Source organism: Plasmodium fragile (assembly GCF_000956335.1).
Source record: "Plasmodium fragile strain nilgiri unplaced genomic scaffold supercont1.1, whole genome shotgun sequence".
In the NCBI taxonomy this organism is placed as follows: domain Eukaryota; phylum Apicomplexa; class Aconoidasida; order Haemosporida; family Plasmodiidae; genus Plasmodium; species Plasmodium fragile.
In genome coordinates, this window is record NW_012192581.1 from 241,208 (window position 1) to 266,880 (window position 25,673).

At 40.8% G+C, this 25,673-nt stretch overlaps 6 protein-coding genes across 6 annotated transcripts; 2 read left to right on the plus strand and 4 right to left on the minus strand.

Moving 5' to 3' along the window:
- Positions 1-203: 203 nt before the first annotated feature.
- On the minus strand, positions 204-2,306 carry AK88_00058 (uncharacterized protein; the record flags this gene model as incomplete). Its single annotated transcript, XM_012477709.1, has 1 exon — positions 204-2,306. One exon carries the CDS (start codon positions 2,304-2,306, stop codon positions 204-206), a length of 2,103 nt encoding a protein of 700 aa, XP_012333132.1.
- A 3,494-nt stretch (positions 2,307-5,800) lies between these two features.
- Positions 5,801-8,284, plus strand: AK88_00059 (uncharacterized protein; the record flags this gene model as incomplete). The annotated part of the gene is made up of 1 exon (XM_012477710.1): positions 5,801-8,284. One exon carries the CDS (start codon positions 5,801-5,803, stop codon positions 8,282-8,284), a length of 2,484 nt encoding a protein of 827 aa, XP_012333133.1.
- A 621-nt stretch (positions 8,285-8,905) lies between these two features.
- AK88_00060 (uncharacterized protein) lies at positions 8,906-11,848 on the minus strand (the record flags this gene model as incomplete). Its single annotated transcript, XM_012477711.1, has 1 exon — positions 8,906-11,848. The coding sequence occupies one exon, from the start codon at positions 11,846-11,848 to the stop codon at positions 8,906-8,908; it is 2,943 nt and encodes a 980-aa protein (XP_012333134.1).
- Positions 11,849-13,795: 1,947 nt separating this feature from the next.
- Positions 13,796-15,571, minus strand: AK88_00061 (T-complex protein 1, alpha subunit; the record flags this gene model as incomplete). The annotated part of the gene is made up of 2 exons (XM_012477712.1): positions 13,796-15,369; positions 15,514-15,571. 2 exons carry the CDS (start codon positions 15,569-15,571, stop codon positions 13,796-13,798), a joined length of 1,632 nt encoding a protein of 543 aa, XP_012333135.1.
- Positions 15,572-19,044: 3,473 nt separating this feature from the next.
- Positions 19,045-19,869, plus strand: AK88_00062 (uncharacterized protein; the record flags this gene model as incomplete). Its single annotated transcript, XM_012477713.1, has 1 exon — positions 19,045-19,869. One exon carries the CDS (start codon positions 19,045-19,047, stop codon positions 19,867-19,869), a length of 825 nt encoding a protein of 274 aa, XP_012333136.1.
- An 827-nt stretch (positions 19,870-20,696) lies between these two features.
- AK88_00063 (uncharacterized protein) lies at positions 20,697-24,265 on the minus strand (the record flags this gene model as incomplete). Its single annotated transcript, XM_012477714.1, has 2 exons — positions 20,697-23,663; positions 23,828-24,265. The coding sequence occupies 2 exons, from the start codon at positions 24,263-24,265 to the stop codon at positions 20,697-20,699; spliced, it is 3,405 nt and encodes a 1,134-aa protein (XP_012333137.1).
- Positions 24,266-25,673: the final 1,408 nt, after the last annotated feature.

Sequence of the window (25,673 nt, forward strand, 5' to 3'; positions counted from 1 at the left end):
TAAGGCATGGTTGGGAAAATATAATCCCGCCCTCCGCCTTACCACTGCCTCTCCCTGGCGTTGAAACGAGGTATACGCAGCACTTGTGACGATCCAATTTATGTGTTAATTGGAGACGCGAGGAGGGGTACGTGAGCCAATATGTGTGGCTTTATTACATGCCTGTGGTTATATGTACATGTGTACATATGTAGACATTGCGGTCATGGAGATATGCTGACCCGGTGGGCGAGAGCGCGCTGGCGCGTCGGGCGGATGCCCCCCTTAAAGCCGTTTTTCAAAACTGACTTGGGCTGTGGCCCCTTCGCAATTATGTCTCGGAGGTAAGTCTTGGTGAGCCTCCTATATCGATTCGAGGCTGTCCTGACGTAAAAGAAACTGGGGCATATTGGGGACAGGCGATTCGAGCAACTATTTTTGCTGTCCCGAAATTTCTTTATTTTACAGTACATAATAAAAAAAAAAAAAGAAAAAATAATCAACGATGGGACAATAGCTGCTATGAAGAGAACAACATAGTGGTATTTAAAATGCCTGCAAATGGTACAATTAATTAATGCGGGAATTTCTTTTTTTCTATCAACAAGAGAATATAACACATTAAAGTAGGCAGTTTTATTTATCTGTTTAATTATTTCCTTGGTGGATACATAAGCCAAATTTTGTGTGTGTTTTTTTTTTGAATACAATTTTATGTGTGCAACAGTTTCTTCCGATTTCATTTTTATAATGACGTTGCTTATTAAGTTGTTGTCAATGCCTTCACCAAATTGACCCACCACTTTTATAATGTCTGTGTGTTTATGTTTTATACATGCTCCGTAGAAATGGAGTGAATACAGGGCATTAAATTCTTTTGTATATTTGAAAAGAAATTTTTGTACATGCTTAAAGCTAAATTTGACCTTCCCCTTTATCTGTAGGAATAAGTGCAACGATATATCTTCATATTTTTTTTCTTCATCTTTTATTTGAGCATTTTTGTCGTAACCGAACAGATATTTTGCCATGACCAAACTTGGCCTTGTGTAGTACATCCCTAATTTTTCATTATACAAAAAATGGTCTATCAAAATGTTATACACATTTTCTATGGTCAGTTGGACTTCGCATGAGTCATCTTCAATCTTATTTTGCACTTCCTCTTTATTCGTTATTAAAACTTGCACTATAATTTTGTTCCTGTTTGTGTCTACGTGGAAGTAATTTTCTGGGATATCCTCCGCTGTCGCGCTGGGGTCGTTCTCGTCATCGTGTCGGCTACTCTGTGTGTGGGGTCCATTTGGTGGGGTTCCGCCAAACTTGCTCATTACACCATCGCAGTGAGAAGTCCAGAGCTTGTCCTCGCTGGCTGTTCGATAGCCTACAACCTGGAGCTGGGCCATGCACACCCGGGTGTACTTGTCAATTATGAAGGCAAAGTTTGCGTGCCCGAGGTAGTCGGGGTACAGGGCGCGTATGAAATTTTCTAGAATGTGCTTCAGTTGGGCCTCAATGGTGTAAAGGTCTTCCTGCTGCATGGTGGGGGCATCTCCATCGGCCGGGTCAGCCACGTTTGCGCTTGCGTTTGTGGCTGCAGCAGGCGGGGTGTTCCTTTCCAGCGACACGTACAAGAGTATGCCGTCCTTGTTCACGGACAATTTGTACCGCATAATTTTTCGTAAAAAGTTTAGGCTCATCCACTGGTTTAGGGTATTTTCATACACGGATTTGAGCATGCTTCTTTTTTCCTCCTCGTCTAGCGATTGGTAACTAGCTACTATCGCCACGTAGAGTATGTCTAGGAGGAGTTGGGCCTTTTTGGAACTTTGGCTGGAGTTATATATTTGCTCATTTGGGAAGGGTACCACCTCCAGCACGTTTTTTTTTTGCCTGCCGTTTTTCACACTCTTAAGCATTTCTCTCTGAATGTCCCTTTCTATCTCTTCATCCACTTCATTTTTTGCATAGATCTTTTTGTACTGCTCTTGAGATATGCTTTTAATTTCATTGTACAGGGTCATGTACACATGGTCGCTTTTTTGGTTTATCCCCAATTCGATGTACTCCATTGTCCTCACCACCTCATCCAGGGTCATGTTTCTTTTTAGAAAGTTGGTCTGTGTCAGGAATTTCATAAACACTAAGCGGAAAAAGTGATAATCATCCTGGCTAAATGTTTTGGACAAATTATTATTGTAAAACTTTTTTACGAAGAAGTTGCTTTCTTTTTTCATTTTGCTTTTGTGGACAATGGATCCTCCTATCCCTTCGTACAGGAGCGCGACCACGCAGTAGAGAATGCAGAACAGAACATCTTTACCCATTTTGGTTTGTGCGAAAAATGGGTTCTGCTTGGCGGGCCTTTTCCTTTCCGCGCATTGTTGCTACGTATTAAGGGGCCCACGCGGCTGAATCTGTTTTAATATGGTACCTACACAGCTGGAAAAGCATGGCAGCTTCGTCTATTTTACCACTTGGTAAATTATGTTACTCCAGCACTCTCTAAATGGACGATGTTGTATTTGCACACTTGGCCAGCATTCAAACATAAAACCAAAAAAAAAATAATCCAAATAAAAAAATTAACACTATAATAAGGGGACAACCGAACAACTTGGTGGGGGAGAAAAAATCTCCAAAAACAAAAAAAAAAAAAAGCCATTTTAGACAAAATTTCGAAAAAAAAATGCACAAGCTAACCGCTTTGTAACGTTAAAGAGTTGCATGCAAGGAGGCGTTTCAACCTTGTGCAATTTAATAATTTATTTTTTTCTGCTTTTTTTTTTTTTTGTTTTTGGGGAACTGTTTTAGCATATGCGCTGTGGACCATCATTTAGCAAAAGGTATTGTTTTAAATGTGTTAAGAGATATTTGGGGCTTGCGGCGAGAGTGGTAGAAAAAGAGATGTTGGAATAAAGAGAGCGCAGGCCGCTTCCTCCCCACGCGCATAAATGTGATGTGTGCCTGTCTACCCTTAGAGTGGTACTATGTAAAGTGCAGCCTGGCCATAAGTTTGAAGTAGCTGTTTAGAAGGAGCAAATCATGGCAGCATTTTAGCCTAAACATGTTTCCAAAAAAGGTTGCGACTTTTTCGCATCTATTTGTAAAGCTATTGTAAGGAAATTTTTAAAAACTGCAAAACTGCTGGAATGTTATAAAATGCTAAGACGGAAATAACCCCCCTTTTGCATGTTTCATTTTTATCGGGTGTTTCTCCCACCTCATTTATTTAAGCAGCTCGCCGGCATTGCTAGCACTTTGGGGGGCGTTACAAAAAAGGGCATTATGCGGAGGAGAAAAAGTAAAGTTCACATGTTTTTTTGACAACGTGTAGGAACGAAGACTTCATTCCCTGGGGCTTCCCTATTGAACGAATAAAGAGACCTCAGTAAGGGTGGTGGTCAAACCGGCAAAAATCATCCACAGTGATGACTCGTGTTGCAATTTGCGATCAGGCGAGAGTGCTTGGGAGGCCCCATTTTCACTTAAACCAAAATTAAGAAATGGTGAAAGGGACTGAACAAAAATTGCAAATATCCCACGTCGGTGTGGATACGTACGTGTGCACAAATATATGGGCCCTGCAACATATATTATAACCAACCCAGCGTGAAATTACAAGTGTTACAATTTTGCCTGCCTATCTGTCTGTTTTGTTTTGTTTTTTTTTTAACCTGACCTGTTCATAATTTGTTCTCTAATTTATTGTGAGAAGCGCGAAAATATTATGAACAGGTAAGGTTAAAAAAAAAACAAAACAAAACAGACAGATAGGCAGGCAAAATTGTAACACTTGTAATTTCACGCTGGGTTGGTTATAATATATGTTGCAATATTTTTTACGTGTTAATTATTTCGTTACACATAACAAAACAATAATTTGTGTACCTTGTTTTATTTTCATGTTTCGGACTTTATTGTTTTTTCTTCCTATGGTTGATGAGTTTCCCCATTTGCGTTTTTTTTCCCTCGCCAGTTTCACTACCTTTTTACACATTTAATGTTGTTTTTTCCACACAAAAGTCATGTATACACTTGCTGTGCATCTTGACACACTCACCTTCCCACAAACACAAAAGAAGTGAACCCCGCCTTCGTTTTTCGTTTCTACATAACATTAGTTTATATAAGAGGTAGAATCTTTATACAATACCTTTTTTTTTTTTTTTTCCCCCTTGCCTTCCTTTCCGGGTTTTAACTTTTTTCTTTTCCCTTTCCGTACCGCTCCTCCCTTTTCCCACACAAGGAGTACTAAGTTAGTTACATGAGAATTTACCCATCAAACTGTAAAATAAGCCTCTTAAGAAACTTCATTTTTACTTTTTTAATTTGTACATGCTGAATTAATTTTTTCCTGTACAGCACAGCACAGGCAAATGTACACAGTGTTAATCGTTTAAATGTGTCCCAAAGGAGTTATTCTCAAAATATAGGCTTACGCAGTTTATGTTTTGTACATGCTTATTATTATAACATCCTTTTTGCTGCGTTTGTATAAAGAAATGCGCAATTTCGGGTCAGTGACCATATGCCCATATATACTTTACACAACATTTATCCTTCTGCCCCCTCCTTATGTTTCCCCTTTTGCTATGCGCTTGCGCAGGTGTGCACTTGTAATACGTGTGACACATTTACAATCTTTTAATTGCGTGGGGCATTTGAAGGGAAGAGTTATCACTTTTAGCCGCCCACTGAACAGACATAGAACTTGCGCAAATACCCCAAAAAAATAAAAACGAAGCGAACTGAAGTGAAATAAAAGAAGAAAGTCTTTCTCACTAACGTTTTTCGCTTCGGACGTAGGTATCTATTGTTTCATATGCATATATATTTTGCCAAAAAAAAAAAATTAATAAAACGCACACAATTTTTAAAACATAAAAGAAGGCGAAATTCGTCAAACAGTTAAAAAAAAAAAAAAAAAAAAAAAAAAAATACATCTCATGAATGGATATAAAAAAACATCCCATACACGTTGAGCATTTATAGTTATATATATATATATAATGCCCTTTTTTATGGGTAACGCGAAAACATTTTTTTTTTCACCTGCGACCGTGGGTAACAAAAAAATTCAAAGTGGAAAAGCGAGTAGAAAGTGCCAATTGCCAAATATTTGACTGTCATTTTTTTTACAGCTGTTCAGAGACTGATCGTTTGCAAATTTCCAGCTGGGCAAAAGTACATAGCGCGAAATGAATTTTTTTTAGAAATAAGCCTCTTTTATACCTATTTTTTCGTAATTTCCGATATTTGTCGCCGCGCAGGGGCACATGCGTACGCAACGCATGTATGTTTAGTATACGTATTTATGTACGTATGAATGTATTTTTGTATGTACTTTTTTTTATATACATTGGTATATACGTTTGTATGTACGCATATGCGTACAAGTACGTAGGTTTGCGCATCCCGCTGTGCAGTTGCGGACGCGCCAGATTGCATTGTACACTGACACGGATGCATGACTTAATCACGCGCAAGTCATTATTTTATATACCTGTATGATTTTATCCTTGTGCATTTTTTTTTCCCCCCCGTTAACGTACTTCCCAACTAAGGGGAAACATAAGAAAATACATTGCCCAAGGGCGAAATAAGCAGATGATATGTTTTTTCCCCTAAAAGGACGCAAACCGTTCGAAAGAAAAGGGGAAGAAAAAAAACAACACCAGAGGGTGATTAACTCATTCAGGGATTGTGATAACGCGGAAGAAGTTTCCTTCTCAGCACGAGGAGGTAGAGAAGAGCAAAAGCACTTTCGCGGAAAGAAGCAACGTAGAAGCAAGGTTGAAGCGAAGCGGACGCAACAACCATGCTAGATTCATTAAGCAGCAAAGAGAAAGAGGAACCGCACGCGGACCTAGACAGCATCGACGTGAGTGAATACAATCATGTAATAAACAATTCCAACAGCTCGGGGGAAGAAGACGATGAGTCTTCATCGGATGATTATATGGAAGGTGAAGAAGTGACGAAAGGCAGTCACAACAGGAGTAATTTGTATGGTGGTAGTAAAGCTAGTCCAAATAACAGCTGTGGTCAAGCGAATAATGACCAAGCCGACGGCGTCACCAATTCGGATAAGAGATGTACCAATAGCCCAAATGACACAACGACGTTAACAAAATCGAGCCAAGAAAAGGGGAGCCAAGATACAAGTGGAATAAACAAAAAAGGTAAAAGCAGCGAATACAAACAAAACGAAATTCAAAACAACCACACATATATCTACGTTAGGGTAAAAACAAACGAATGTAATAACAACATCATTAAGTGCAAAATAGAAAAAAACATCACTGTAAAAAAATTGAAAAAAAGTCTGAGGAAAATATTACACAATGAAGAAGACGAGTATAGGATTATTTACAGAGGAAGACTGCTAAAGGATGTGGAAGTTTTGGCCAAGTACAACATAAAATTTAATGATATCCTCTACGCAATTAGAATTAATAGGAAAAGAAATGGAAATGACGCCATCCTCGATTCAGGAATTACAAGCTCACAGTTAAGTACTATAGGAGAGGAGTATAACGACTTTGGGAAATTTCCCCAAAACGATAATATATCAAAATTAATTTCTTCCATGTTTGATAATAGTGATTTTCTTAAATCAATTATGGACTCTAATAAGCAGCTGCAAACGTTAAGAGAAAAGAATTCCGAGATACACCACATGTTAAATGATTCACAATCGTTGAAGCAGTCATTTGAAATGATTAAAAATCCCTCATTAATGAAAGAACTGATGAGGAATACGGATCGAGCCATAAGTAATATAGAAGCCATTCCAGGCGGGTTCAACACTCTGAGACGAATGTATCACAATATACAGGAACCCATGTATGCTGCCAGTGAGGCCTCAAATGAAAATAAAAAAAATAAAGTGAAACATTATGACTTAAAAGCTTCTTCTCCACCCACCAGTGAAGCGTTCCCGAACCCCTGGGCTTCCAAAGATGTTAATGCAAAAAATAAAAATAGTCAAAATAATGATCTAGATAAATATCTTCTCATGAATAATAATTTGTTTAACAATAGCAATGATCTTTTTAAATCGAATAAGAAGAACAGGGGAAATGGGTTGGGAGCCAACAACAACCTTTTCAAGACTAACATTTTGGACCTCCTGCAACATTACCAGGCGCCTCCTCAAAATCAGATGGGTGGCATAAACGGATCGAGCAGCATGAACAACCTCTTCAGCAGTGCGCAAATGAACAGGCGGCAAATGTACCACGGGTTATTGAACACTGGGCTGTTTAACCCGGGTTTGTTGAACAACGCGTCATTAAATAACGGGTCTGCGGTCAGCCCCCCCCCTAGTAACACTCATCCCAATGGCACGCAGCCCGCAAGTGGAGCTTCCCCTGTTGGCGACCTGTTCAACAACAACCTATTTAACGACAAGCTATTATGCGGATCCAACTATACGAATGATTTTATTAACCAGTACACACAAGTGGAACAGAACAAGGACGACACAGAAGTGGCCAATGCGCCAAACCAAGTAATTTTAAATGTGAAGGACCAAGTGAATAATGATAACGATATGAAGTCCATGTTGAGTGATCCCTCCCTTATCAACCAGAATGGTGAGGTAACCGCTTCGAAGAGTAGCGGTGCTCATCTTGGCGATGAAGAGAAGGGTAGGGGTGATGTGGTTGTGAACACTGCTGATGAGGGGCAACTCCCTCTGGGAGGGAAAAGGAATGCCAGTGAAAGTATAGTAAAGGAGGCCATCGCGGAGAATGAACTGGAAGAGAGTAATACGAAAGGAGGGGCGGGTGGCGACGCGGATCATTTGAACAATATTGTAAATGTGACTTGCGGGAGGGGTGACAATTCCATGGGGGAAGGCTCTCCCAATTTGTTACCAATTGATGTGAGTAGCTCGAATGGGGTTATCCCCCCAAGTCCTGCGGTGCTGAATATGCAGCAAGGGGGTGGCAACCTGGGCGGTCTTAGTGGGACCCCGTTAAACATCCAGGAGAATCATGTCAATAACCTCGATTTGAGAAGCATGTCTGAGGCGATCAAGTTGTTGAGGAACGGTGGCGGCACTGTTGGTAGTAGTGTTGGTGGTACTGTTGGCGGTACTGTAGGCGGTACTGTAGGCGGTAGCGCCCAGAGTGAGCAAGAATATTTTTGTAAGCTGTACGCCGAGCAGCTGAAGTCACTACGAGAAATGGGGTTCACGGACGAACAGAAATGCATAAAGGCGCTAATTAACACGCAGGGGAATATAGACAGGGCCATCGACTTTTTGTTGGCCAATATGACTGCAGATCAGAATTGAGGTGAAAAGGGGAGGAAAAAAAAAAATAAATAAAATAAAAAATAAATAAATATGGGGATGAAATGACTTGGGATCCCAGGGGGGGGGGAAACTGGAGCGACATTTACCCCTCCCCCCCCATCATTAGCATTCGCAAAATTCTTTGATCCAATCACTTTTTTAACAATTTGCCGTTGCGTTGGGAGGTGGTCAGCGTAACGTTTGTTCGTTTTGCTTCCTTTTTTGTGCTTTCTTTTTTGTGCCTCCTTTTTTGCCTCCTTTTTTGCCTCCTTTTTTGCCTCCTTTTTTGCCTCCTTTTGCTTCGTTTTATTTGCTCAATTTCTGTTTAAACTGATGTTACCCCATATTACTAAAGTCAAGACATTACAGTGTTTGCAGGTGAATGTGAATAGACCTGTTTGCACATGTATATATCCCCCATCTTGTCTGACCATGCACACTGGGGTTGATGGGCATTTCCCTCAATTGTCTTCGGAATAATGTAAAAGAGGGTTTTTTTATACCTCGTTCGGCACATAAAATAATCAGTGTAAAAAGTGTATATATATATTCGCAAGGTTGCTATGTACCTGACGTTGCGTGACGCGCCGCTTCGCGTCACTCCCCCCCGCCAAGCATCTCCTAGGAGAGACCAAACTTGCAGCAAAACAAATGGTTGACGTATTGGTGCTGGAAACCAACCCATTTGCAATTTTCATTTTGGCACTTAATTTTAACGCTGGAATGAATTTTGTATAATAGGCCCATAACTCCACTGGAGTGTTCATCAATTTTGATTAGTCCATCTCCTGGCAAGTACAAGGAGCAGCTAGGGCATTGTATGTTTTCCCTACCTGCGTGGAGGACAAGGTATCCCCTTAAGCAGTCGGAGCAACAGGAAGCATAACAACATGGAAATAATATAGGTTCATAAGACAAATTTATTTTACATATGGAGCAAATTAATTCTTCTATGTTGATTAGAAGTATGGATGAGGGTATTTTAAAGGTTATTTCTTTTTCTCTTTTTGAATAGGAATCTTTTTTTGCCCAAGTAGCCCTAACTCTGCTTCCTCTAATGCGAATTCCACCTGCACATGCAGCATTCAAAGTCCTTTGAGCTTCCAGATTCGTTGAAAATCGAACAAAAGCATACCCCGATGTAGCTGTCCATTCCTTGTTGGGGTGCCTTGATTTCTTATCACACACCACCATGGTTAAGTCTACATTCCCGAACTTGCTAAAGACGGAGAGTAGGTCCTTTCTTGTGGTGTTCGAGGGTACGTTGACGATTAATGTGTATTTGGCAAATGATTTGGAGAGCCTCTTACTGAGAATGACGTCCTCTTCTGTTTGATTATCGCAGTTCTGCGGCAACACATGATGTGAAGAACTTCCGAACCCATCATCGTGAAGCGCTGCATTTTTGTTTTTTTCCCTTTTCCCCTGTTCCATAGCATACTTGAGAAAAAAGCTACCACAGAAGTCGTAGATTTGGGGCTGATTGGTTAGTTCCAAGTTATGGTCTCCATACACGTGTCGTTGGTGCACATCGTAGGGTGCCGATATTGGGTAGGCGAAATGGTACGAATGAGCAACTTGTTCACCCTTTTCCCCCTTAACATTACACGAACTGGTTAAGTCCACCTCTTGCATTTCGCACGGAGATACCTCAAAACGATTTCTCTTCAAGTGGAGCGTTTCCTTTTTCTCCATCATCAGATGCATCAAATTTGTTTTATTCCCCATTTCAACGTTTCGCCAGTTGTCGCCAATGTGCAAAGCGCTATCTTCTTCTTTGTAATTCTTTCTCGAGTGCCTTTCGAACGGGATGCAATTTGGTGACACCGAATGGTTCTCTCTGTTGTCATTTCGGCCTGTTGTCTTTTCTTCCTCCTTGCGATATGCCCCCAGTTGGTCCAAAATAAAATTTTCTCCTAACATATACTGCATGTAAGTTTCCGTGCCCTCGGTAAAGGTTCCTATTTGGGGTGCTTCCTTCCCCTGAACAGGTGGTTTTCCATGGTGAGAATAAAATGAGGGGAGAGCGCGACCATCCACAACGGGGTAATCTTGTATCCCCTTGGTGAACAGCGCGTCTTGCGCCATTTTCAAAAAGGGGTCTTCCACCATTTTTATGTTTTGGTTTTCCGACTTGGGGTTTGTGCCCCCTTCTCCGTGAAAACCATCCGCTACTTGCCGCTCATTTGGGAAAATGTCAAATGGGAGTGAAAGCCCATGGTTGTTACTTGTTCCAATGGGAGCTGCCACGGGTGTAGTTTTCCCAAGTGTAGTCGTCCCGTGTGTAGCTTCTTCCTTATGTAGCGAGGGTTCCTCCCCTTCGAATATGCCCAAAACCTTTCCTCCTGTATCCTCGCCGTGCACCCACATTTTGTTGTGCCTTAAGTCGTAATAGTAGTTTTGGTTGAACTCCTGCTGAAGGATTTCGTCCCTGAGGGAAGCCTCGAACTTGCCCACATGGTTGTGCGCAGTGGTGTGTGCAGTGGTGTGTGCAGTGGTGCGTGCTGCGGTGGCTACTTGGCTCCCTAGCAGATGGGACCTCCCGGGTGGAGGAAAAAATGAGGTGAGCAAATCTGCAGCTGTGGAATGGGGAGGGAGTGTCATCTGTGCTAATCCATGTTGTTCATATGTTATGCCCCAGTCTGGGTTAACCCCCCTGCTGCTTCCAACCCGATTTACTCCCCCTGCACAGCCCCCAATTTGGTTGTCTTCTACTTCCTGCTTATCACCCCATTTAGTTAGTTTGTCCTGTTGCCAAGTGTCACTTTTATTTTCAGTAAAATTGCGCTGCTTCTTTAATTCAAAAACGTCGTTACTTTTGTCTTCCCCCCTCTCCACCTCCACTGCTACCTCCTCCAAGAGCATATCCCCTCCATACTGCCCACAAAGGTTGGCCTCCATGGCCCCGTAAAAATTTACTCCAAAATGTTCCAAATTATATTCACATGGTAATATGTTGTCATCCCCCTTTATGTGGATGTCATTTTCTTCCATGTGGGAAGGAGCTATCTTCTGGGGGTTCTTAAAAAGGAGTTTGTCTTTCTTTGTTTTATACGAAGCATCACTGGTAGGGGGAAAATCATTTGTGAGGTTCTTGCCCCATATGTTTGTCTCACAAATTGGGTGTCTACAACTGCTGGGTTGGCCTTCATTATCATCCACATGATGATTATCCGCATGGAGATTATCCCCATGAAGAACGTGGTTCTCGCCCAAGCTGACTACGCTTAATTTGTAATTAACCTTTTCGTTCATTTCTTTAGAATGATCTCCCTCTTCTCCTCCTCCCTCTGTGCTGGTTAGTGTCTCCACTACATCGTCCCTCTGGCTATGTTTCTTGGTCACACTACAAGGGGCATACTGAATAGCTTCTCCCAAATTGATCAGATTTGAAGTCGACTTTGCTGAACTTCTTGTAGAATCTACTCCTGTCGAAACGCTATTTATTTTGAGCTTTTTTAAATGTTTCATATGTTTACCACATGGGAGAATATCATTGACTTGGTTTTGTGTATCTTCAAGGTCGTCTTTCGAAGGGTCATTCATGTCACTGTCGCACTTCATTTGGTCAAGAAGGTGTTAGCACAACTTTTTGCTGCTATAAGGATGAACCCATAGACGGGGATTTTTTTCCCCTGAGAAGATGGTCACTGCGTTTGCCCTTAGTATTGAGCACCTCCCCCACAAAAATGAATAAACAAAGGAACTCTTTTCCAAGTGAGCTACTCTCATTTGACACGTACCAGCCTTGCCAAATTAAACAAAAGCATTAACCGTGACGAATAGAGCTACCTGAAGTGTACCTTATGAGCATGTCTACGTATAAACACATGTGTGATTATGTTGGAGACAGGAAGCCACACGAGTGTATAATTATTCCTATGAGGGGGGTCACCTTCGAAGGGTTACAAGTGTAGAGGCAAAAAATGAGGTGTATTCAGATGGAATAATTCACAACACGGACTTTGAAAAATGGACAAGTGCGCGATGGACATGTGTAGTGCGTATATAGACTATTGGAGGGTAAAAAAAAAAAAAATGGGTCCAATGGACAGATGAAGAGTTACAAGTTTTGATTAACCCGTGTACTGAAATTGGGTTCTGTGGGGAAGTGCCAAAAGGAACTTGTAACTATTACAACCACACATTAGTAGACACCTACTTGGATTTGTGTCAACACAGAGGACGTAGAAACGAATAAGCTCATAGCAACTGTATTGCGCAGTAAGAACAAAAAAAATAATAAAATAAAACGAAGCAAAATCAAATGAAGTAAAATATACACACAACACCATAAAGGGAACGAAACAGACTACCACCAAACGTTCCTCTTCATGGTGTTGTGTGTATATTGGGTCTGCCTTTTCCTGATGAGATGAAAATGTACCTCTATATTTTACATCTACTGTGAAGGATTGTCTACGTGTAAAAACTGTTCTTTAACAAGGGATTTTTTTTTTTTTTTTTTTTTTTGAAAAGATAAAGTATGTTCTTGTGAACAGATATAAAAAGAAAAATTCTTTTTTCATCATTTCAATTTTTTGGCGAATTAGCAATTTATTCCAACCCAGCCAAATTAGTCTTGTGTCTATTTCTAATTCGTGGGGACGATTCATTTTTTTTTTAAATGTACAGCTAGCTATTGGAGCAAGCGGCACACAAGGGTGTAAGCGTATGTGTGTATGTATATATGTTGTATAAGTATGTACTTGCTGCCCATGTGGGCTATCTATTAATTTTCCCCTAACCGCTTCTGCAGCCGAGTGGTCCACTTTTGGTCCTCCTGGGTGCGTTCGCAAAAAAGATAAAATAAAATAGAAAAAAAAAATAATTAACTGAATGGGGCTAGTTTCCATTGGGGGTAAAAATAACAAGAGTAAAAATGAGGTAAAAAAAAAAAAAAAATGGCGTAAAAAGTAGAATACAATATAATATAGTGTAAAATATGTGACACGCCTTTTACACTCAGCACAATGCATCCCGCGAGGGCTAATTTCCAGACCCCATCTCTCTTCGACAGGCGCGCGAACGCAAAAGGACGCACCTAAATTACACCTACGAATTCGCGAGACGGGGCGTGGAGGACATTTTCCATTCGTTGTCCATGGCGAAAGGAGGGATAGCCACAAGCTGAATTGACGCGTTACAACATTTAAGGAATGAGCATGCACGTTTTGTATAAACCCTACTGTGTAGGGGAAAGAAGGGGGGGAAAAAAAAAATTCCACACAACCCGTTTTTTTTTTTTTTTGCATCATCAATATTGATAATGTATATTTGTAGCATTGTTCTTCGCTTCCACTCATGCAGGGTACAAATTAGCATACTTCCTATCATGCGTGGTTGGTTCCCCAGGATTGGTTAATCACCCATAGGAGGAGGGGACACAATTCGCTCGTTCCGTTTTGCATGCACAGGATCTTAATGAACCCACATGTAGATAGCACAACGCTGTGGTATGGTGCTCACTTGGGTGCATCTCCTAACAAGTGTGTGAACGCCGCCTCCTTCTCAGGGCTGCTCCTCGCGACGCTCTTCAGGAGTTAACTTAATCAAATCATCGATTCGCAAAATTGTGATGGTAGCTTCTGTGGCGAACCGAATCGACTTGATTTTGCTGATCATGGCTTCTAAAACTCCGTTCTTCATATTATTAGCAACTTTTCCATTAACCAAGTCTAGCCCATACCACCTATAGTCCTTTGGATCCTCCGTGTTCATGACCTGCGATTTGGTGTGGTATGCTCGTAACTTGCACACTAAATCTATGGAATCGTAGGAAGCGTTTAAGGCTAATATTTTTGGGATCACTAATAATGATTCTGCAAATTCTGCAATAGCTAGCTGTTCTCTAGAACCCAAAGTTTTAGCAAAATCTTCGAGGTAAACAGATAGAGCAACTTCTACACACCCCCCACCAACAACAACGTGATTACTTTCTAGCGCTCTGCTCACTGAACAAAGGGCATCGTGAATAGACCTCTGCATCTCATCCAAAACAAAATCATTTGCCCCTCTTAACAAAATGGTATTCGACTTTGAAGTTTTACAACCTTTAAAAAACATAACGTCCCAATCACCTACTCTTTCTTCATATACTTCATCACAGAACCCTAGGAAAGCTGGTTCAAATTTTTCCGTGCCATCAAGGGATGACATGGTGAGTCTGATCTGTCCATTGGTTAGTTTTGCAATCCTCCTCAAATCATCTTTATTAACTCTCCTAACTGCAATAGCACCAGATTCAACAAAATATTTTAATGGCATGTCGTCGATGCCTTGTGTGGTAAGGATTACATTGGCACCTGATTCTAAAATTTTATTTACTCGTTCTTTGGTTATATCTTTTTCTCTCTGTCTTATTTTTTCCAACTCGGTGGGATCATTTATATTAACCTGAACACCTAGATGCAGTCTATACTGCTTTAGCGGAAAATCCAAAAAGGCAATTTTTGCATTCTTCACACCGGTAGGCATGGACTGTGAAGCTCGACCACTCATAATGGCATAGCCATCAATCAACTTAGAATCAAGTGAACTCATTCCATGTACCTTTATTACATTAACAGATGACACAGGGTATTTTGTCTTACCCGCATCGTTAACAATTCTTACAGACTGAATAGCATTTGCCACCATTTTTGCAAAATAATCTGATTCATATCCAATAAACTTAGAAGATAAAGTTGTTTTGGCAACGTTTATAATTACATCCTTTCCTAGGTTACTTACTCGTTCGCTTAGTTTTTCTTTTATGTATTTTACAGACTCTTTCATTGCTAATTTATACCCGCAGATGACGGTCGTTGGGTGTATATCCATTTTAATGAGTTCATTTCCTCTTCTTAATAGCTCTGATGCTAGCAACACCACTGAAGTTGTTCCATCTCCTACTTCCTGATCCTGTAATTCAGAGAGGTTTACTAAAATTTTGGCTGCTGGGTGCTGCACCTCCAACTGTTTTAGGATCGTGGCCCCGTCATTTGTGATGGTGACGTCTCCGATGTTATCCACAAGCATTTTGTCCAATCCCTGCGGCCCCAGACTCGACTTCAAAATGTTCGAGAGTGCCTGCACGGCGGTCACTAAAAAAAAAAAAAAAAAAAGGGGGGGGGAGGGGTTGGGTATACACAAAAAGAGGAGAATTTAAAGCGGTGCTTGCGACTTATACACTGAAGGGCACTATAAAATACACCACATCATTCACCACACGTTCGTTGCCCTCTTACCGTTCGCCGTTCTCACATCTTGGCCGCTTTCCCTATTCCCGTAAATACTTAAAGACATTTTGGTCTCCTTAAAAAAGTGGCACTCGATTTGGTAATCTTATCCTAAGGGGTACTCAGCGGTACGGCGCTTGTTCTGATGCGTTCTCGTTCTCTTTGCTCCTCCTATGCGCGAAGCGGTCACTCATTAACCTTCCCCCCTTTTGCAATTCACGTGTGCGCAAATGTAGATAGGATCAATATATGGCACAGCGTAGGGGGTATGTCGATTTTTTTCCTTCGAAAAAGTAAAAAGTGGGGGAAACTCTCCGTTGTTTTTTTTTTTTTTTTTTACGAAGGCATATGTTTTTTTACTTACACTTGTTTGGATGGGGGAGAAACGCAAAAAAAAAAAAAAAAAAAAAAAAAAAAAAAAAAAAAAAAAAAAAAGGCGAAAAACGATGTAAAAAAAAAGGGGGAAATAGCAAAAAACGAAACAAAAAAAAAGAATATAAAAAAATCGCGTACAAAAATGATATACAATGGAATGCACAAAATGACGCTCCATATAACGTGCCAAGGCATGTACCAAGAGAGGACGCTACTATAGCTGGCGCAGAAGGAAGCGGATGTAGCTTCGCTTTCTCTTCTTTTAATGGCAAAAAATGTCGGGGAAAAAAAAGCACTCAAGTGGCATAGCGTACACCACCGTGGCACGCATAAGCATTGGCATGTACGCAATTATGTATGCTATATAGGTAGGCGTTTTTTTTTTTTTGGTTCCCCGTTTTTTGAGCGCGCCCCGTTTAAATTCAAACGTTATTTGTGCTGCCCCAGTTGGGTATGCAGATGGTGGTAGGACTTAAGGGTCATGGATCATATCGTGTACCCTATCAGGTTAAGTTCCCTCAATTGTAAAGGGGCTGTGAAAATGGACCTTTCTAGTACTGCAACGTTATTCTCCTTTTTTATTTTTTCCCAAGCTTACTTCCTATGTTAAGCATATTTTCACCACCTCATACCAGCACATTGGTGAAGTGCGAGAAGGGAACACACGGTTCACGTAAAATTATGTAAAACCAGTTTAGTGTCAAGCATAAAAGCGGCATACAGGGAGCTAACATGATTTTAAGTTACCGCCACTTTAAGATGCCACTTGTTGGCTCTATTTTTTCCCTCCTATATTCACGCTGCTTAAAAAAAAAAAAAAAAAACTTTTACAGGATTGCTTCTATTTCCCCGCATCACCATGTAGTCCTCTATATGTACGAGGCCAGCAACATGATGTTGTTATGTGGGATAATTCAAAAGTGGTTCCAGCGGGTGAGGACTCCCTTCGTGCACCCCACGAAGTGAATGTTCCATTTGATGTAGCTGACACTGGGCTAAGGGTTAGGCATAAGGGAAGGTACACCATTTAGTAGCACAGTGAAGGATCCGTTATGGTTTATTTTGCTAATGCGAAAACCAACCTTGATCATTTTTATTTATACATCCGCTTAAGTACTAGGGTACCTATATGTATACATATAACCGGAGCCACGCCAGTTGTCACAAAATTGTGCTCGTGTGTTTAGCCCCATGGTTGTTAATATTAGATGAGGATTTAAGCACACACATGTGGAGGGAGGTGCATGTCCCTGTTGTTATTCCGTACTGCCCTTAAAACGCACTTTATTTCGTTACGTTGTAGTGTTACTCGAGTGGACGAAGCTGCCACACCTCCAGTAGAAAAAAGGGAGAAGACGTGCACCCAAAGTTAAGGTGACTTCCAGGATGTACACGGGTGTGGCGCCTCTCTAAGCATGATTGCAATTTTTGAGGCAAGAACAGTGCGATATAAAAGAAGTACGAATCGCTCCTGTGTAAATTGCATACATTTACATGCGTGCACATCATGTAAGTTTAAAGCGGCAAATGGAGGTGCTTATACGCAGCTGTTTCGAGCGTTCTCCCGCATTTTCCAGGACATCCCCCTTAGCGCATGCGTTCTTGGCCCTTCGAAAAGGGAACAAACTAAACTCCCTAAAATGCAGTTTACATTCATTGTGGGTTCGTCCAGCGGGTTTTATCAACCCCGTGCTCACATCTCTCCCTTGGGAAGGATCCTTGGGAAATTATTACCCTTAAGGGAAATGTGTGATATGTGGCAAAAAGGAAACCCTTTTTTTGTCTTTTAATTTTGCCTACTGATTTAAAAAAGTGATACAAATGAATGGGCAAAAAATGCATACACACGTGTGTGTGCCATTCGCGGCGGCTCTTTCAATAACCCGTGTGCAACTCCAACGTGTTCAGCAAATTTTTTTTTTGGACACCAACCCTAACCAATCTCTCTCTCTCATATGCAGTGTCTTTTTATGTACACAAACCACAAATTGCGCATCACTGCCACGTAGACATTAAGGTATGTATTAATTTTTGTGCGCCCTGAAAATGTGACCACAAAATAATGTAAGCGCTATTGTTTCTCACTTTGGCGAAAGAAAAAGGGAAAGTCAACTTAAATTATGCTGAAACTGACATTGGCACCTTAATGTAGGAGTGTTAATTCACCCGTATGTGAACGAAGTGGAAGAAATTATCCAAACAAGCTCATTTTTTTTTTTTTTTTTTTTTTTTTTTTTTCCTGCCCCTTCGAATTTACATAAGCATGAGTATGCATCCTCTTGCGAAAAAACGAACGGGAAAAAAAATAAAAATAAAATAAAAATAACAATACAAAGCCATGCACTGCGACACAATTCTATGCTTTGCGAACGCACGGCGAGAACGCATTAAAAACGAAATTCACACAAGAGCCATACTATACCTGCCTACGATAGTGACACATAATTTACATTCGCGCCCTTTTTTAGCGCCTCCCGTAAAGTGAATAGCGAATTTTCTTTTTTTTTTTTTTTTTCCCCCAGTCTTCGGTTACACGCCAAAGGACAGGACGATTTGCATATGAGTTTTTTTTGTTTTTAAAGGCCCTGGTCGTTGAAAGCGGCGCGTCAGAATACGTGAGCAACAGTAACGTGCTGAGCTACAGCGCACTGCTCGGTGTGCACAGATGATTACAAAGTGGGGCATACCCACGTGGCGCACATTTAGCGAATATGCGCTTTTGAGTGCAACCCCGCGCCGTACACAAAAGGAGAGAAAAATAAAGTACAAAGAGATAGGGCAACACAGAATAGCGCAAGCCAACTAAGAGTTACATGCAGGGAAACGCTCCCATTTTTGAGGCCTTTTAAGCGACGCAAACACTGGTCAATCGGCCAGTGTCAGCATAAATCAATATTAGGAGAAGCCACGCCCCCAACAGAGCGTGGGTATTAATGAACTTTTACACATCTCCCCGACGAACGTTGAAATAGGGCGACCTCATTGGGTTGAACACAAATCGCGACGGCGCGAGACATTGAATAATTGTCCCTCGAACAGTTGCGTATAGCGAGACCAAGTATAGCCTTGGCCAACATCACCACACGCTGCTAAACGCGTGGGAGTGCAGCTGCGGACGAATATACTCCCCCTCCCCCTTTGTACAAAACGCACACAGAAAACACAATGGATATGAACTTTGGCTTTTGCAACGACGCCTTTTTCGAGCAAGGCAACAGATCAACGGATAAGGAAGATGTAGAGGATGCGAAGAAAGGAGATGCGAATGATATAACGAAGAAAAACAACAACGAATTAGGAGAGGAAAAAGAATTACCCAAAGAATTATGCGTCCCAGTTACTATTAAATTATTACTGAACAAAATGATGAACCAAGAAGAATTTAAAATTCATGACTTTCAAATCAGTGGCATTCTAGTCTTCGGAAAGGTATGCAAAATTAAGGAGTTGGCCAGCGCCATCATTTTTGAAATTTGTGATTACACAGGAAATATTGAAGCGAAATATAATAAGGACGCGAATAATGAGAAAGTGAAGGATCATATAGAAAGTATAAAAGTAAATGACCACGTTAAGGTCGTAGGAGTGGTTTACTCCCCGGAGAGTAAAACAGAGCAAATACAAATAAGCATATCTTACATTAACAAGGTGGATGATTGGGTTTCGTACTTTTCCTACTTCAACTCTGATGTGATCTATTGCTACTTGAAGCTTTTAAAATTAAAAAATATTTATACACCCAATGGGGTCAATAATGAAGAGAAACCCTGGTCCCACGTAACCCTAGACACCTACTACAACCAGCTAGACGACATCGACACGGACATTATAAAGTACTTACACACGACAAGTGAAAAGTATGCCAACCAACAGGACATTTTCGAACACCTCAAAAAGTATCACTCAGAAATGAACATAAAGAAGTCTCTCACGAAACTTATTGAGCAATACGATTTGGCGCAGTACGAGGATATCATCAGTATCCCCTAATTTTTCTCTTTTTTTTTTTTTTTTTTTTTTTGCAGGGGGGCGAATTGGGGTGGGGAAAGCCTACCAACGGTTGCTATGTAAAGGCTTCACGAGCACCTCACCTGATGAGAGGGTAGCCCTTTACCCACCGCGAAACAAACAACACTTGAACACTCCATGCATGTTTTTCTCGCACGCACATTCTTCTCCAGCGGACGACAGGTGCAAACATCTGTCCAGCTGAAACTCGGAGTTGGAATATTTTGAGGTGCTCCACGGGCTTGCCTCAACGTCAGACGCTTCTCTATACACGCACGTATGGATTGATGTGAAAAATGAAAAAGTATCCCCCCCCCCCCCCCCCCCCCCCTCTTTCCCTCCATTAGGGAATACCAAACATTTGTGTCTGTCTTTTTTTTTTTTTTTTCATATTTTGAAGTGTTTACACCACAAATGCGTTACCTTGCATTTTGCGTAAAAAAAATATTAAATATATAAAAAAAAAAATAATAGAACTAAACACGCAACGTCAAGTTACGCGAACTTCATTTTCTTCTTTTTTTAATTAAATTACACACTTAACTTAATGTAAAAAAGACAAAAACAAAAAAATGGGTCTGCTTTTTAAAAAATTTACCTTCTTAAAAAGGGACGGCCAAATGGCTAGCTCTCTTGAGAGGTCTACAAATATAACCTGGGGTGTCCCCCATATATAATGGTTCGCAAAAAGGTTGTCTCACAAATGAAGATAAAAACGCTGCTAACGCTGCGCCATTAAACAAACGAATTCAAAGTGAATTATGAAGAGAAAAATAGGCGGGTCGCGCACACGAAAGTGCAACCAAATTTTACGATGCCACCTTTCTTTTCTTTGTTTTCTTATCTGACGCGATGCTCTGATAGAAGAAATAACTCACACCAGTAAAAACGATCATTATACTGATCACAAAATAAATGGAAAAATATTTGTCACTCTCCAGGATAAAAGGAAAGTCGTAAAAATATAAAACCACTAGAGTAAGCGGGGTCGAGGACTTCAAAATTAAAAAACACTCCGCTGAAGAGTAGTTACTGTAAAACGATGACACGCTCAAGTTGAAAATAGCGTTCACCACAATGTACAGAATGTACACACCAAGCGAGTACTTACAGTTGGAGTTATTCTCCGTGGTGTATCCTGAAAAGCACTGCATGCTGTCCTTGATATATAGAAAATAAGAAACGTCTTTGTTCTTGTTAAACAAAAGCTGAAAATATATTATCATTGGAAGCAAACAAATTTGGATTAACGAAATGTTGAAAGACAAAAGTATAACGCTCATTTTGTCTGAGGCGCTTCTTCTTTTCTGCGTCTTCTGAACTGTGTCACGTTTGGGAGTGACCTGTTCTATCTCGACGGGGTTCTCAATCGGTTTGCCCTCCATACTATCGAGTACCCCTTTGGATGTACCCGCTTCAACCCCATCACCTTTACGGCACATCGGGCAGGCAGATGTGAAATGGCGCTCGGTACTAGCAACCCCGTCCATTATACCATTCTCCTTGGACGCGGACACTCCGCTTAACATTTCATTAGCCCTCTCTTGGTGGCTTACAGGTAACTGTTGCACATTTATCATGTAGCCATTCCTATCCCCATCAGTCGGTTTATTAAAAAGGGGATAATCAAAGAGAGTTGCCTTGTTGCGATGGCCGTGTTTTATCCCTTGTGTGTTACTCTCCTCAGAGGATGTTCTTTCTTCTGTATCCATTTCGCTGAAGTCATTCTGTGGTACCCCGAGCTCTGGAGTGCACATGGCACTACAGAATCGAGGGAATTTCCTTTTGATCTTCCTTATACTGACCATCCTGTTACGCTTCTCTCTTCCTTTTATATATTCGGAGAAAAATATTTCCCTTAGGATCCCACCGTACGATGTTAGCAAAATGGACAACACACAAAAAATGATAGATGCGAACATGCCAAACTGGCTTGCTGTACTGCACGTGGGATCATTACAAGGATAGACACTGTTAAAATAGCTAGCACTATCCTGCAGTGCATTATTCACATTTAGATAAAAATGGGAGTTCATATAAAAACTGACCATTGTCTGCTTCGAAACCACTGTGTCTTCCTTGTACACGTACGGAATGTAGAAGAAGAGAAAACCTACTATGACGATAATGACTGACAACGCGTGATGGATATTGTACTTTCTTTTTAAAATTATGTATGATAATATAATGGAGAAAATAAAATTTAACTGATTCAGGAGCAGTAGGATGGTTAGTGGAATAGCTAGCTGGGACACAAAATACAACGTGTTTGATATTATGTCAAATAAAGCTATGACGACTACATATTTGTATGCTCCTAAATTCTTCCACTTCTTCTTTACACTAGCAAGCACTCCCTTGTCTGTTGTCTCTCTAGAGCGAAGGACATCGTATGGTTTATCATGATGGTAATGTTCTAGTATGTCTTTCATGTCTTGCTTACTAAATGAATACACTCCCTCCACAGCTGAGTTCTGCACAATAGCATGACTGCATGGACACCGAGTGTGCGTTTTTCCATTATTCGGTTCTTTGTTCTCATGGGAGAGCAGCTCACCTGTGTTTTGTGCGCTTCGCATGTCGACGTGCTTGTCTTCCCCGGCTTGTGCGTTTTTTTCGTGGATTAACTTTGTATGCGCATTGGCTCCACCCTGGGAGTTACTTCGGCCGTCACTTTGACGCAGAGTGGGGGTATTCATAGGGTTACCCTCTCTGCCGGCACACCTGCTACTGCATCTGCTGCTATTCAAGCTACCGCTTATGCTGCTACTTATGCTGTTATTTGTGGCGCCGCCGTTCCCCACCTCTACGTCTTCCCTGCCCTTCTCCAGCAGCGGCTCATATATCCTCTTCTTGTGAATGTAGAACAGCTTCATGATTTTCTTTTTCCTCCTGATTGCCTCTTGATCCCTCACATCAATGGTGCAATCGCTCTGCTCCTTCGGTTGCTCCTTTTTCCTGTTTATCTTTCCCACATCAGCGCCTTTTTTATCCCTTTTCTTAAAATAACTACTCAAGCACGGGTATATATAAGACCAGTGTTCCTTGGTAATGCTCTTTGACTTAATATAAATAATGCACAGCACTAAATAAATGGCCACGTAGGCTATAGCATTATACGACGCAGTTAAGCTGTCAAAATTGTTCAGCACTCGATTCCTCATCCTTCCGCAAATATTATTGCTGACCCCCAAAAATACAACTAAACACCCATTGAAAAAAATTAAGAAAAACTTTTTCATTTTGCTAATGGTGGATGCGTGGTTGGGCTGCAGCTCTTCCTTGACCATCCCTCCTCCAATGTGGTTACTCCGTGTAGACAACAAATCATGATCTATGTCCACATCATTTTTGCATTGCTTACTATCAAATTTCACATAATATTTGTCACTTTGTGCATCGTAAAATGTATTGCTATTTCCACCTTCCATTTGTAGTACGTTCGAAGGGCTGCTTCCTTTTTGACATGATTTGTGTCTCCCATTAGGGTTTTGATTTTTTCCTATTCCTGGGTGGCTTCCCTCCAAGGGCGACTCATTATTCTGCATATTCACCCTTTGAATCTTCACGCCAGGAGATTGGTTCTTATTTCCACCAATGTCGGAGCTTTTGGTTCCCACTTGTTCCCAGTAATTGGCCCCTTTTTTTTTACAACCCTGGTGATCCCTCTTCTTCTTTCTTTTATACAAGTATGTCTCGTTAAGAATCTGGGCCGTGGATTGAAATTTTTCTCTTTTAATTTTTTTTAAAAAATTGATCAGAGAAGCATTTTTGTACTCCCACAGTTTTGAAAAAATATCTTCGTACTTCTCTCCCTTGTTTTTTTTATCCCATGCATGTTCTTTTTTTTTTTTTTTTTAAAGGTTGCTTCGCTTTTTTCTTTTTCGGGTGTTCGTTCATCCGTTGGGGGGGTAAATTCTTCGGCGTAAAATGTGCTTACGCTTTTTTGACCATCCGATACTGAGTTAGCTCCTTGCTCATCACCTATTTTACTTGCGCCTTTTTCTGAACAAATAGTATTTGTCTCTTCACTATGCTTGTTTACCTTTTTTTCTTTCTTATTAAATGCGAGTATTTTGTTTCCTTTTTGGTCATGGCTACATTTTTCCCCTGTTTGTAGCTCCTGGCATAGCAATGGTTCAGCTTGCACCTGTTTGGCACAATTTTTTTTTTTTTTTTTCTCCGCTTGTAACAGTGATCTGAGTTTCGGGGTTATTTTCTGTTGGACTTCCTTTCCTTTTATAACACAACTCTTTTTTTTTGCCCCACTTGAGAAAGCAAAATTGCCAACCGTTTGGCAGTTCTTTCCTTGTGACTTCTGCCCTAAAGTATTATTTGGCTCACTTGTCACATTTTCCTTATTTGCCTTATTTTCCATCTTTCCCCTTATTCGCATTTTCCCTTTTGTGTAAACATTTATAGAAAGCTACAAATCCCCCTCCTTTTTCTTTTACCGTTTATGTATACTTTTCCCAGCTTACACATTTTTGTTTTTTTTTTTTTTTTTTTTTTTTTTTTTTTGCCAAAATTTGAAAACTGAATTTAAAACGATAAAAATTAGGTAATATGAAAAATACTGTGACGCACTTGTAGCTCCCCGCAACCCTTTTTCCTGATCGATCTGCTTTTTTTTTTTTTTTTTTTTTTTTTTTTTTTTTTGAAAATTATGTTCATGTGAAATTTTGGCTAGTTGATACTCCCTCCTCTGAATTGCCTTCTCGTCTCTACATTGTAGCTGCTATATCCTGCTGGGTATGAGAAGGAAACAAAAGTGATCGTTGTGTTAAATAAAAAATGGAAATGCGTGGAGTTGTCTCTATGGGAATATTTGGGGATCCAGCAGGTGTGTTGCCCTCACGTTGCCTGCGCGCATCGTTAACGCGCTTTTGTGACTAACTGCAGGGCAAAAAAAAAAGTCAGAAAATACAAAAAGCTCAAAATAGTAAGCCCCCGGGGCATACACTTCTTGTGCAGATTTGCCACAGCGAATGTAGGCCCAAGGAGGGCAAGAAAAATTGCTGTTCCAAATTTTAAAACAGACATGTCAAGTTAGTTTCTATCCCGCATTATGCGCAAAAAGGGGGGGGCAATTCAATTTTCCTTTTCAATTTTTGCCCATCCTTGATTAGTAAAAAAAGAATTAACGGGCGATCAGATCGTAACATAAGTGTCATCTTCACCATGGAATACGAAAGACATGTACACTCCACATGCACTTACGCGTTGACGGACTTGTACACACAATTGCGAAAGAGCAATAGTTATTATCCTCCCCTTTCAACATTCCGCCGTTTTATCATCCTACATTGTACACCACAAAAAAAAAAAAAAAATTAAAGGGGGGGTTGGGAAAACGGAAAATATTTCTCCACGTGCGTTATAATATGTACTTTCTGCAAGTTGGGTACGCGGATTTACGAAACGTTTACACATTTCTCGGAAAAAGTTCATCAGGGCAGTGGGTACAATGAAGACACCACTACCCCATGTGCACTCAACTGTTTGGCGATCGCCCGTTTTGTATCTTCCTTGTGTCCTTCTTTCTCCCCTTTTTCCGTCTCTCCACGTTATTATCCAGCCTTAATGTCTACCCCACTTTCGTAACGCAGTGGTCACCATTTATTGTTGCCATCCACGAAAGTGGCAGTGTAAAAACCTGCTGAATTGCTCAGCCCAGTGGGAGAGAAAGCGACTAGCTTCTGCGCCAATGACAATGAGGGAATTTTTTTAAAGTAAAATTTCATCATCATAAATTTTCAGTGCAAGTGGGTTGCAACAAAAGGGGG